The sequence below is a fragment of the Amia ocellicauda genome, chromosome 4 (assembly GCF_036373705.1).
Source record: "Amia ocellicauda isolate fAmiCal2 chromosome 4, fAmiCal2.hap1, whole genome shotgun sequence".
Taxonomy (NCBI): domain Eukaryota; kingdom Metazoa; phylum Chordata; class Actinopteri; order Amiiformes; family Amiidae; genus Amia; species Amia ocellicauda.
This window is the reverse complement of record NC_089853.1, coordinates 5,656,989-5,670,920: the sequence shown is the minus strand read 5'-3', so window position 1 is coordinate 5,670,920 and position 13,932 is coordinate 5,656,989. Positions and strand designations below refer to the sequence as shown.

The 13,932-nt window shown below is 41.9% G+C and overlaps 1 protein-coding gene across 2 annotated transcripts in view; it reads right to left on the bottom strand.

Annotated features, from left to right (window-relative positions):
* Window positions 1-12,416, bottom strand: part of phf21aa (PHD finger protein 21Aa) — a 60,816-nt gene extending 48,400 nt beyond the window's left edge. For both annotated transcript variants that reach the window (XM_066700622.1, XM_066700623.1), the window contains exons 1-5: window positions 12,128-12,416; window positions 7,732-7,768; window positions 5,489-5,587; window positions 4,115-4,147; window positions 1,414-1,479 (exon numbers count right to left, since the gene is read on the bottom strand). In XM_066700622.1, coding sequence (XP_066556719.1) covers window positions 1,414-1,479; window positions 4,115-4,147; window positions 5,489-5,542 — 153 coding nt within the window. In that variant the 5' untranslated portion in view covers window positions 5,543-5,587; window positions 7,732-7,768; window positions 12,128-12,416. The remainder of the gene's footprint in view (window positions 1-1,413; window positions 1,480-4,114; window positions 4,148-5,488; window positions 5,588-7,731; window positions 7,769-12,127) is intronic.
* Window positions 12,417-13,932: the final 1,516 nt, after the last annotated feature.

Below are 13,932 nucleotides of genomic sequence, written 5' to 3'. Positions count from 1 at the left end.
AGTCAACAAAACGCGAGGAACTACACACAGTCAGTCAATCAATACTGGGTGGATGTCAAAATAGCAAATCTGACACGAGGGAATGGGAAGGAAATACAGGTATTAACAATAGACACCAATCAGAATAACACACACTCTCCCCCTGCTCAACCGGTCTCTAAGAGGGGGCAACTTACCTTTATCCACGTCAAAACAAATAAACAACAATGCATATGTGGGTTTTTTACCATTAAGCAGAAACAAAACAGATTTCGGTGGCAATGTGTCACAAAGCTACTTGTAAAATCACACACTTCTCCATAAATCCCTGTGAGGCAATTTGCTCTTGAGCCGCGATGCAGTTTCAGCTCTTGAAACCGTAGCGAGACGCAGGACAAGTGTGTGATGGTGGTTCGTAAATACAAACACACAAGCAAACTAGCCTCGCGGAGCAACACAGCGCATTCGTTCTCCTCTACAATGAGCTATAGTAAGAGAAGCCACGTTGGTTCTGCACTCGGTCAACGTCCCGGGTCTCTTCCCCCACAACACTGTCTTTCATTATTTATTTTACCACCATCTGTACAAGGTGTTGTGGAGGAAAAATATAGAAATCCCATCCCGCCTTTGTCCTTGGTGTGCTGTTACTCCTAACTTGGCTATCAGCAGCTCACATTGCTTTCTGGCAACATATTATCTGCAAAGTACCTTCCAATGCAACTGGCAATGTAGAGGTTAATGATTATTATTCATGAGTATTGATTAATAATATTGATGAGATGGGAAGGCTTAGTTTAGAATGCCAATGAAATCACTGCTGGTTATTAGAAATGACCATTCAGACACTGTTTGTAAAATGTTAAGGCCCCTTGGGTGTATGTCCCAGACGGGGTATAAAAGCTTTGTTCTGTCTTAAAAGTTTTGGGGAAGAGTGTCATGCTGGCCTAAAATCCTTTGAGTTCTGTGTTGCGCTGTTCCTCCCGTGCACGTAATACATTCTGACTACAACTCCCGACTCCAAAACTTTTTTCCACCACAGTGTCTCTTTCTTTTTTGTAAGAGTAAGTTTGTTTAAAGCCCCCGTCCCTCCCACCACAATCAAGTGGTTGTAGAAACCAAACAATGGTGCTCTGATGTCTAACCTCAGCACAGTGACACTGTGGTGTTTTCTACAGAGAAGTGATTATTAACATATACTTATATTGAGTTTTATTCCCCTTTTGTTTTACACATCAAGTAAAACCTTAAGTGGTAAACAGATGACGCTGATGAAGTACCAACACTAACCCCCAGGGGCAGACCAGTGCAAGAACAGTTGCCTTTTTTTCCCCCAAGATTTGTTTTTAAAGAAAAAAGACAAAAGCAAAATCAGTTCTGTGTGTGTGTGGTGTGTAACTACGTAACAACTCAGAGAAGCCCGTTTGCGTTTCCTACCTGCTTCTCACTCAGCGCTGTGATCTTCGCTTGAAGTTCATGAAGCTGCTTTTTCAAATCTGCATTCTGCAAACACAGAGACAGTGCGTTAAAACAGACACCCACCCTACCCTCAACATCGCCAGAGACATTGGAAAAAAATTACGGAAAACGCTATGAGTTCAGGTCTTGTAGGACATTAAGATGCATGTTTCTATTGTTAATGTATTACTATTATTGATGTTTTTATTTTAAAAGTTTCCTACTCGTGTCTACCTCGAAAGAGAGCGATAACAGAATAATAACAGCGAGGTCGCCTGGCGTCGTCTGAAGGAACGTTGGCGCCGTAAGCTTGAATGACAGCGTTTCACTTAATCCCCTTGTCCTTCCTTTCAGAGCGTCGCACCCGCACGTCGGGAACACAGGGCTCTTATCGGGAACGCGCCCTGTGATCTGGGGCCGCACCATGCAGGAGAAACGCGCCGCGACTCCCAATGCAATCGCCACGCCAGATGTATCTAATTGATCTTGCATTTTCCATTTTATGCTTCTCAGAGGCCGACACATATTTAGGTCCTCCATGCATTGAAATACATAAATTTATAAATAACATAAATGAGCAGAAGCACAAAAGTTCGGCCACATTAGTTTGAAAGCGGTTATATATGATTATCTTATAAACACACCATCACCAGGAGTCTGTTTTCCAGTGTTCATGACCCCTATGTACAATTTCATATTTAATAAAATGAAAAAGTGCCCTTTCTTCTTTGCTATAAACTAAAATGCTGCTCAAACAGCTGACCACATGGCAACATATTTTGGGGGAAATGTGAGGAGTCAAATTTATCTGGAGCAGAGGGCAGAATTTAGGCCCCGGCAGGTTCTGTAGGAGATTTTTAGGAGATTTTTGTTCTCATGGTATTTTAATGTTTATTTTAGTTTATTTTAAATCGGTGTAAACCTGCTCCGGGTGCCCGAGTCTTCGGCAGGAACACACCTGTGCTCTACCCGTCTCTCGCGGCAATTCATGTGCGCTGTCACCAACGCGCCGACTCGGGAGTTAAATGTGGCACTAACGTACACCGACACGCGTTCGTCACAGGAGCAGGCTGAGCACACGCAACAATCCCGCTATTAATTTTCAGACTCAACTTTCTAAAAATAATAACCGGAAGAGCCGAACCCCCTCACTGCCAGGTGGGATCGACTGTTTAGTAAATACTGCGGCTTAAAACGTGAGCTCTTAGCAGCTTGAGTGCAAAACTGCGGAGCTGCTGTTGGGAGGAATCCGCTCCCCCCCCAGCGCCAGGTTTTCGAGGTGATAGTTTTGTCGCGTCTATTTCAGGCTCTTTCACCCTCAGAACTGGAGTCTTCACAATATCCATTCAAATCTTCAGAGGATCCCCGGCTTCAGGAAACTGGTTTTGGGGTTGAGGGCTTATTCTCCGAACCCACAGGTAGTGCTTTGAATGAAGGGGTGCCACGCAACACACTGCTATACTTGCCCCCCACCCCGATAAAAACCCAGGACTATCTGAGTGAAAGTCCGCAGAGGATCCAGGTTAAGCCAACACAAAAATAAACAAACCCATATGGACGAGGTTTCCGAACACGTTTAATTCTGTCAATCTGTTTGTCTTGACCAGGAGGGCTGGACTCCAGTCCTGGGGGCCGCAGTGTCTCCTGGGTTTTGTTCCAGCCCAGCTCTGGGCTCCTTAATTGGTCTAATTAAATCAATTAACTGGATGACTTGAACACCTCTCTCCATACTCTGAAATGTTCTGTGGGTTCAATGCTTTGAGATAGACAAATTGTCAGGCATCAGTATAAAAATTAAAAATGAAGGTTTTAGATAAGCCTACCTGAGTAAATAATGACATAAGTAATTGGGATCTCCTGTTGGGACAAAACCAGCGGACACTGCAGCCCCCCAGGATTAGTGTCTGACACCCCCGGGTCATGCCCTGTACAGATGACACCCTAGCATTTCAAATCTGATTTTCTTCAATTTTGCATTTTTAATTTACATTTTAAAATAGTTTATTTTCTGTCTTTCTTTGTATAACTTGTTTCTCTCTAAAGTAATCCATCATTTGCATGGTTTTATCACTTTCTCTCACGGGTGGGATGCAACCTCTCTGTGGTCTGAGAGCGCACGTATTTAAAAACAGTATTTAACACTCACGCTAATTAAGTAGAAAACTCTTCATGACCGTACCCTGTCCTTGAAGGGTTAAACTGTATTCCCTCTCGCGAGAGAAATCGTGGGCTTCAGCCCCCCCGCGGGTTCACTCTGAATTAAACGGCCGCGGTCAGACGGTCTGGAGGAGCTCTGACACAAGCTGCTGACACAGACGGGTCAGAGCAGTGTGAGGACATTGCGCTTAGCACGGACAGTCTGAACCGAGAATACCACATTCAATATCCATTGTGCCCCCCCACCCTCCACCTTCAATAAACACATTTAAAAAAAAAAAAGACAAACACAAACTAAAGGTCAGTAGGTTTGGATCCCACTGTGGTGGACGCTGTCGTACTGGGAGCCTCATGGATAGTTGTGTGAAAACTATTAATTGTACCTTTTAGAAACACACACAAGGCAGGGATCCTGTGGTTGGACACAGTATAAACCTCTCCGCTGTGAGATCCCGAGGGATAGCACAGCCCCCTTTGTAAAGAAGTTTGCTTTACAGAAAGAATAGACAATAAAAAAGCTCACCTGAGGATCCTGCTTCATCTGAGCAACAAGTTTCTGTAAGGAGAAAGGGATAGAAAAACAAACACAAACACTACCGATTAGTTGGGAGTGTAAAACACAAATCTCTGCCGTCGAACAGTTAAAAGGAAAGCACAGATAGTAAGAATGTTACTAGTGACTCCGAACCGCAGGCAACGGATGAAAAAAAACAACAAAAAAACATACAACTAGTTCCTGGAAAATACGGAGCTGCATCTGCAAAGCAATGCGTGATTAATCTTTTATAGCCTGCCTCGCTGTGTTCGGGCTGGCAGGCTAATCCGAGACAGCGCAGCCTGAATATACAGTGACCCCTATAGGGAGAGGCGCGGATGCCACACAACAACACACAGGATTTTCCACAGACAGCAAGGTGTGTAACAGGTACCAGACCAGACCCGACTGAATCCAACTCTCTCTATCGGTGCATTAGTCCGATAAAAGGAAAAGCAGTGCTGGCAAATCTATTAGGCATTTCAATCCGATTTCCATTTATTTTCATGAATTTATTTTTAAATACGAAGACAGAACAAAAACATAATAACTATCAGACTTTCAATATACGATTTCCCGACCTTTTCTGTATTTTTTTATGCCGTTTGATGTGTCTGCTGATCCTAATGTCAGTCTTTACTATATCACTCTCGCTCTCTCCATCTTACTCTCACTCTGCTTTTCAGTTACATTTCTTAAAATATTTAAAATAAACAAGGAACAGGAAGTCAAATCAGGGGTTCTGAGAGGGTACGAGTTACAAACTTGGTCTTTAAAGACTCACATCATAACAAAAACTCCCAATAACAGACAGCCTTAATTCCTGGATTGTCTGATCTTTTCGGATTAGGACTTCTTTATTTCTTCACTACCTTAAATATCTATCTCTCCGCGTTACACCACACGGGACGTCCACTGTCAATATATATTACAAGGCCGATGACGGCCCCGGTGCGGCGCTCAGTGCATTACTCAGCGGTGCTGTCAATAAGGCGCTGATGAGAGGGGTTTGCGGTCGGCCCTGCGCTCGGAGACGCCGGGAAGATCTGCTGAGGCCGGCGAATCGACTGTGAAGCAGAGTTGACTTGAAGCGGCTCTGTTGAGCTCCTTGTGGGCAGCAGAGACGAGCAAAGTGCCAGAACGCCGGCACCAAAATAATAAATACACCGGCAATCGCACAAACTGGAGGATTCACTCAGGAGGAGAAAGCAGGGGAAGAAAAGGAAAAAAAGAACAGCAGAGGAGCACAAAGAAAAGTTAAAAACCGCTGGTAATGTTTAATAACGAGTGAGAGAACAAGCGATTATTAATCCTCGATATGCAAAGGATAAGAGGAGAGAAGAGAAGACAGAAGGGTTTTACCTGATGGACTTGAATTTCCACTTTTAGCGCCTCCTGTAATGTTTGTAATTCCATTATTAATCTCTTCTCTGCGTAATTCAGTCCTGGGGAGCTTTCAGCCTTTTTCGATGAAAGAAAACAAATACAAATATAGCAATCAATATATTGTTCTTAAATAAACAAACACTTTCCTCATCTATGTTTCCCCATCTATGTTTCCCCATGTGTGTTCGGGGTGACTATCTGAACCCATATGGATTCGGAAAGACTTCTCAAACGGGACTGTGATTTTTGTGTTTAATAAAGACTCCCTTTATAGTTTTAGCTTGTTTTTTTAGAAGGGACTACTTTGTTGGAGCCATCAGATAATATGATAAAAAAAATATATATATCAATGCAGAAAACAAAAACATATGTCAAAAAGCAATACATCACATATTATAGTTACAAAGTTAATACTCAATACTTTCTCTTTTATTAGACACAGTGGATTCCACAAACAAGCAATACAAGTTGATATTAATTGTATTAATTACACTTGGGTATAAAACACAAAGGTTTTTAAAAACATAATTCAGAAGACAGGGCAAAAGAACACATCTGGGATCCAGATGTGTCAGACTGGAACTCAAGGAGGACCCACGGTGCCCTAGACCACCAGTAAGGATGGAAACTTTACTTAAAACTCTTTTGGCGCCAATAAACTCCGGGATTAAACCATCAATTTCAACGGCGATTGATTTAGAGACAACTGACCAATGAGCTGCTTTGTCCGGGAAATGCACAGTGGAATAAATAAGCTCGACTTCCACACGTACTTCAAACTCTCCTGCTTTAGAGGTGGTGGTGAGGCGAAACAAGGAAATAATATATATAAATATGTACGAATGTATAAAGGCAAGAAAGAAAACTGATAATCCTTTTTCTTTCTTTCAATTAATAAATTAACAAACAATGGAAACAGATTTTGAACAGCTGTAATTGAACACGGGGAGTTACTGCGAACACTGCAGTGATGGGAACCAGGCAAAATGGACGCAAGCATGCAGTGTGTCCTCAAAACTCGGAGAGAACGCTCAACACAGTTTATTGTGTATTCAAGCAGAGTCTATGGAACTAGAGTCGAAGATGTACTCATTGAAACGGATGTAACACAAACACAACAAAACATTTTATTAAAATAATAAATCTGCAACTCTCCAATAAATCCCACCCAGAAAAGGAAACTTAAAATGAAGAGCTTTCCAAAATTCCCATTAATGGTTATTAGCACCATCTCTCCAAAGGCCTCACAGTGTGTGAATCTGGCCTTGGAGTTTAATTCTCTGCATTTTTCCAAAACAAGCCTCACACAGGGAGACTGCCACAACCCTAATAGCGATTCCTTGCTCTTTCTGAAATGTACGAGATATTTCACGGGGAGAGGCATCTGCTAAGTCCGGGGAAAACATAAAGAAAAGGAAAACTAAAGGAAATGATTTGAAGAAATAAATATTCCCATATAAGATGCTGAAGAACTAGAAGTACAACACTTTTCTTTCCACTCCAGTCATTCATACAGTGAGAAGTTTCAGTGACGAGTGACCGGCTCATCAGCCTGTTGAAGATGCATCTTTTTAAACGTATACAAGCGTGGAGACGAGTACGATCACTCCCGTTTGAAAACACTTTAAACTTGTGCTGCACGTGTTTCAATCAATATTGCAAGATGCATTTACTGTGTCTTACTTACACACAATCTCCAGTTTTGAACTGCGTCCAATTGGGGCTCTAGAGTACAGCTATACTACAGATAATCAAGTCAAGCATATTGCAGGTTAAGTCGAATAGCCTTGTAAGGAAATATCCTGTAAGCAATTCAGAAAGAAACAGTCCCTTCAATATGCAAGCACTATGCATGGGCATTGCCAACGTCCAGGGCAGCCTGGGCTGGGATTTGCATTACAGTTATTGTTATCATTGTGTAACAGGAAGTTTGAATTGTATCAGACGCACAGAACAGCAAACAGAATGTGTGAGTGGGTGGGGGGACGTGGAGGTATAAAAATAAACAGATTGACCTAGGAGAAGAAGATAACTCAAGTGTAACCTCCCCCCCCACCCCATGTGTGAGTGAGGCAATAAATAAATTCAAAAATAAAAATAAAGTACAACACATCACTAAGTCAGGCTGGAATTATGACAACTCTCCAGACATGATCATCAAAAATTAATTAATTAATAACAACAATAATAATAACAATACCAGTGATTACTGAACTCACCAGCTGGCTGTGCAACTCTTCTCTTCTCTCCAGCTCCCTGAAAGACAGGAAACATCACACGGATTAAACAGGAACAATCAAACGTGACTACAGAACATTAAACCACGGGCTGCCTGCGCACAGCTGAGGCTCAGAGAGAGACGGGCACAGGGGGCGCCACGGCAGCCCAGCCCCCCAGCCAGGGGAGAAGGTGGCCTCCGGCACGCAGCCCTCGCCGGCCGGGCACCGCGGCTCGGACCCACAGAGGGGCTGGAGACTCGACCGCCGTATTGACAGGCCACCACAAGAGCCGGGAGCTGAAATAAGTTCCCTGCCTTGCATTTATTTATTTATTGTTTAGGTTTAATAAATCCAAGCCTCACACTACCACACAAACTACAGTATGAATGGGGCGGGGAAACAACAACTTTTTGACACAGTCTAACTGAATATACTGCTGTTTTCAAGTTTCTGAAATGTTTCCAAGTGATCGTATTAATGCTGACTAATCAATACTGCGCCATGAGACACTTTTCCTTTTCCCTTGACTTGTTGCCACTCCGGTTCACAAAGCGCCGCCTAAATTATGATTTATGGCCTAAGAATGTGAGAAGTGTGCGTCCGCCATCACACAGGTGTATTAATATTAACAATGTGCATTATTTACATACCAAAGAATTATTGTGGTATAAATAAATTATACATAAGCCAAGCATTGAATAACGCCTGTATCTGAGATACTGGAGAATTATGACTAAATTAGAATAATCTATGTCTAATATATAGAAATACATATACATATAAACACATTATATACACACACATTATTTTATACATATACACACACAGATATAAATACATGTACATATATACAAATACACTCTCACTCTCTCTCGTGTATATATATATATATATATATATATATATATATAAATAATGTCTCTCAGTATGGCATGCCTTTTAGTTTAGGCCACATTCTTTGGATGGTTTTGATGATTTTACACAGACACAGACACACACACATATATATATCTCCAATAACTAAAAAGTAAACAGGATATACATTCCGATTTTCCTTGCGGTTTTGTTTTGTTTTAACTTTTATTTAACGTTTATTTTTTAACGTAAGCATATAGGCCTAGACTACAGCAACCACATCTTACACAAGTCTGCTCAGCACTCGGCACTGCTGCACCACAATATGTCAATATTCCTGAACAGATCATCATTCTACTTGTGTTCAAGAAACTGTGTTGTCTTGTCCTCATGAACATCCCGCACAACATGTGGTCTTTGCTTCATCCCATTACATTTCTGCAGACAGTCACCTGTCAGAGTTGGGCCTGTTATATTACACAGCACCACCTCCGAGATTTCAGCCCAGGTGTGGAGTAAAACACAGCGCCCCACCCCAGCACTCAGACGCCAGCTGATTTGTTCATTGTTGTTGTTATACTATTACAAGAGTTAATAAGTCACTAAGTTCTTTAAACAGGAACAGTCATCAATAAACTGATTAATTATAGAATGAAGACCTATACTTAAAGAAAACTATCTGCTAGACTACTATCTACTGTCCAATAACCCAGTGTTTTTAAAAAGGAGTCAATCTACTCAAGACTCAAGATTACGACGATAGCTGCGGAGAAAAAAGTAGGTGGTGGGGGGGTTACGTAATCTCAGAATCCCCAGTCACAATCCAGTGTCTTGAAAAAACTTGTTTCTTCATTGACTTGTTGCAGTTCTAAACAAACGCACAAAAGAGCCCTGGACTGAACCGTAGCATTACCTTTAAACTTATTTTGCGGTTGTTGATTTAGTTTTTTTGGAGCAAAAGTGGAAATCTAACACTTTCAAAAGTGCTTAAGACAGAAAAGTGAATTTAAAATATCGTTAAAAGTGCAAAAATTGTCTCCAAACCAGAGATAGTCTAACATTTCACTATTCGTTAATGATGGCGCCTATCGACAGGTGAATCCAACATTCGAAAGTAAAAAATAAAAAAAATAAAAAAGTATATATTTATTTTATTTGAAAACCTGTACTGTTCATTGGCTCTCTATGTAATGGTAATGAAGACTGACAGGAAAGTGGGATTTTTTTTTTATACAAACAAAAATTTAATATGCAAACTGTAGGAGGGCTCTTGTGAAAGAACTCCCAAGTAACAGATTAATATTCATATTCACATACATTTCTCTAGGACGTCTCAGAGACCCCCTGACACAGCAGTGCATGCGATTGCACAGCAGTACTGGTGCTGCACCTTTCCCCAGTGTGATCACTGAAGCATGCTGCCAGTAAGGTGCACATTCTGAATCATACATTACTCACAAAAGGTGAGGTAATTCCCAGGACAAAAACATTACAGCATTGTTTTGCATGTCAAAATAAAGACATAAATCCCAGCTTAGAGTTGACTATCTTGTTGCGACTTTTCAGTGGTCCTGATCACTTGATGATAAAGATAAAAAAACATAAGACAAGCGAGAGGAGGCCATTCGCCCCATCGTGCTCGTTTGGTGTCCATTAATAACTAATTGATCCAAGGATCCTATCTAATAGTTTCAAAATAATAGGCCATATTTGCATTTGACTGAAATTACAGGTACAAATTTGATTATTTCACACAAAGCTTCTACACTTTTTACTTTGACTTGATCTATCAATTTCACAGTGGAATCGCTTTTCAACTACTCTGGTTCATTTACTCAGCAAAACGTCAACAAACTTCAAACACACTGCAGTAAAAGGTGCAAACTGGGTCGTTTTCAGTGCACAGGGTCACTTCTCATTGAATCCACAAACATTATGTCTTGTTACCATCAGTCAAAATCAGTTACAAGCCAATCTCAACCATCTTGGAAAATGACTTACAATGTATCAGTGACAAACTACCCTAAAACTGGAGTTTAAATAAACTAAAAGAAGAAGAGGAAACGGTTAATGGACAAGACTGAACATCCCAGAATAAGCTACTGGACACATTCAGAGTTCTACTCTGGTTTAGGTTTCTACTAGAAAGAAACAGAGAAGTCTGCCAAAAAATAAAGCAAGAAAACAGATCATTAAACAAAGAGAACAACGTATCTTTCCAACAGCCATGCAGCCTGAGAGACCAAACTCCAGAGTCCTGTTTGCATCCGCACAGTGCAGTAACTCTGCGGGGCTGGTAAAAATAATACCCAACACATTTAAAATACAAAAGAAACGTCACTGCACGTCTGCACAGCCCGCAGCGACTGAGTAACTGTCAGAGTTTCTCCGGCCGCCGTGTTACACTGTTACACTCGCCTCCACACAGCACGACAGCAGTGGGAAATACATACATACATACATACATACATATAAAAGCACAGTTAAAATGGCACTCCCCACAACTGCTTACACATGTTACCGCTAACGTCCCAAAGCGGCACTGTTGCCTTTATTGTTATTGTTGTTATTATCGTTAAAATGTAACGAATTGTGTTACGCATACACGTACACATCGGAAACAATTCAATCTTTGCCACAAAGTAGCTTCAACCGGCCACAAAACGCAGTTACACAAAGTACTCTCCTCTCTCTCTCTCTCTCTCTCTGGATCAGCAGTGATAGGCCTAATGTGGACATGTGAACGGGGGAGGGATGTGTAGTATTGATAAAAGCAGCCAAAACGAAAGCATGGTCTGAGCCAGGTGTCCCTGTCCTGTCCCCCCTCCCGGGAAGAAGCACACAGTCATGACAAAGTGAGGGATGATGAAGTTGCACTAGTAGGACCATGGAGTCCGGCTCCCCCTCTCCCAGCCTCCTCCAATAGGGATGCACTTCCACACAACTATACTCGCACCACAAGAATACATTAACTTCGGCAACCCAAACGCATTTTCTGTCTGGCTGCTGGAAAAGCACAGAAAAAAGCCAGACAAGTTCCGATGTCAAATAAAAAAATAAATACAAAATAAAAATAAAAACACCCCACACACATACCTCTCTAAGTGTGGCTTAGGTGTAGGATTGTTTCTATTGTCACGATAGTATTTACATGGCCAACATCATCATACAGATAAATTAGCTCCCGTTACAGTTGCAGGAACATTTAAGGTTTCATTTTCTTTTGTGTGTGTCTGTGCGTTTTATTTTTAATGGTATAACCCAGCAGCCTAAAAGCTGGCAGCAAGTTGGCATCTGCCCCCTTCTTTCTCCACCACGTTTGCTGCCCTCCAATCGCGATGCACTTAGAAAAATAGCACCCAACTCCTAGAATAAGGAGAAAATGGACAAAACCAGCAGCCCCCGGTCCGCCAGGGCTTGCGAGCAATTAGCGCGTCATGTGCGAAAGCCCCCAATTAGTGCAGAAAGCAGGGAAGTTGCCCTGCGCAGGGAAATAAAAGTTCTCCTAATAATAATAAAAAAGCTCCCGAGGTGCACTTACCCTCCTCTTTCACTCACTTGAGCAGCAGTCAGCCCACCTCTCCTCTCACAATTATTTAAATAAATATTTACAAACACCCCAGCCTCTGTGTGCCGTCTCCTTTCCCGGATCCGATTTCTACCACATCCAGGTCCCAATCCCCGCCATGGAGTCGGAGCGGGGGGTTTTCTCTTGTTCTTAGATTTTTATTTCTTTTTTTTAAACGGGTCTAAAAAAAAAAAAGAGAGAAACTGAGATACAAAACAAGAACTCTTCTTCAATCTCATTCACCCCCGGCCTGCGCACACTCGCTATCCCTCCGCGCAGGAAGAGGGAGCGAGGAGGGGGGCAGGAGAAGGCCGGCGTGGGGGGGGCCGCCGAGGTCGGGTCCGGGTCCGGTCGGGGCGGCGGGGTCGGGAGGCCCGGGAGAGTCCGGGGGGGGGTCGCCGGTTCCGTCCCGGCGCCGAGAGAAAGGGTGTTTGAAAGAGCGGACTACTTTGTGTGACGGTGCGGCGAATTTATTTCACTTTGCCTAAGGAACGGGGGTGCTGCGGCTCCCATTGCCTAGGGAAAAAACCCGGATGTAAACTGAGTGAAACTCATCTGGAGTGAAGTAACTCAGTGCAACTCAGTGTGGTGCACAGAAGTGCGCGGCGCAATGCATGGCTGTGACTGCGAGCTACTGCGCTTTCTCTCCCAGCGCCACAGCACAAAGAAGGGCAACTTACCCCTCTGCCACAACAGCACAACCCGCCTGCATGGGCGCCGGCGACAATACGTGCAAATGAGCTCTGAGTCAGGTTTCTTACATAAGAATACAAGTGATGCATTTGGAGAAATAAAGCGAGTTGGGAGAGAACAAGTATATTTATCAAATAGACCCATAGAGAGAGAGAGAGAGGGCAGATAACACATCACAGTCATGATTTTACAGATGCATGCGTGCGCATATATATATATATATATATATATATATATATATATATATATAATGTTTGTGTGTGATTGAAGTGTTATAATGAAACTTACAATAAACCACATGAAGTTCCTTGGTTTAGCATATATTCGTCTACCAATATTGTGAATGTATGGCTAACATAGGAAGTGTATGGGCTTAAAAGTGTATTTGTTTATTTTTGAAACATAGAATTTAAGTTTAAAAGCTCACTGAAACGTTTTGTTATTATGGCCACTTTGAACCTGTTTAGTAAAGGTAATGTAGAGGAAAATTAGTCTCCTTTTTTTTGTTGATGTTGTGGGGGGGTCATAAAATTATCCTTCCATCCTGTACGTATGAAGATTAAGACCAAAGAATATTCTCTCCTCAAATGCAATGGTCTTTCACACCAAGCTATGTATTTGTTGGGGGCTGAACTCAATATGAGACAATAAATACACTAATATTGTGGATACAACGTATACATTTGCCTTACAGTTGTTATTATGAATATATTTCAATGTCCATTCATTTTACAGAAGACAATATTCTAATCATGTGGATCTGCATGCCTCTGACCCAGGGGAAAACATGAACTTGAGCTCTGGCCGCATGTTAGGTGTTTAATTACAAGTTAAGTGTTATCAAGATTAGTGATACATTTGGAGCACCCATTGAACGAGTGAGATTTTACTTCAGTTTATACCTTTTTTATGTTATGGAATCATATCAACAGTAAAACAATATCTACCTAAGACAATTATGCTCCATGACAAATATGCTCTCCCTCTCGCCACCTCTCTCTCTTTTCTATGTAATGGGAGAAAGCTCATAAAAGTTTACCAGCAAAATGTCTAAATATTTAATTGAATTCATCACAATATTGAAT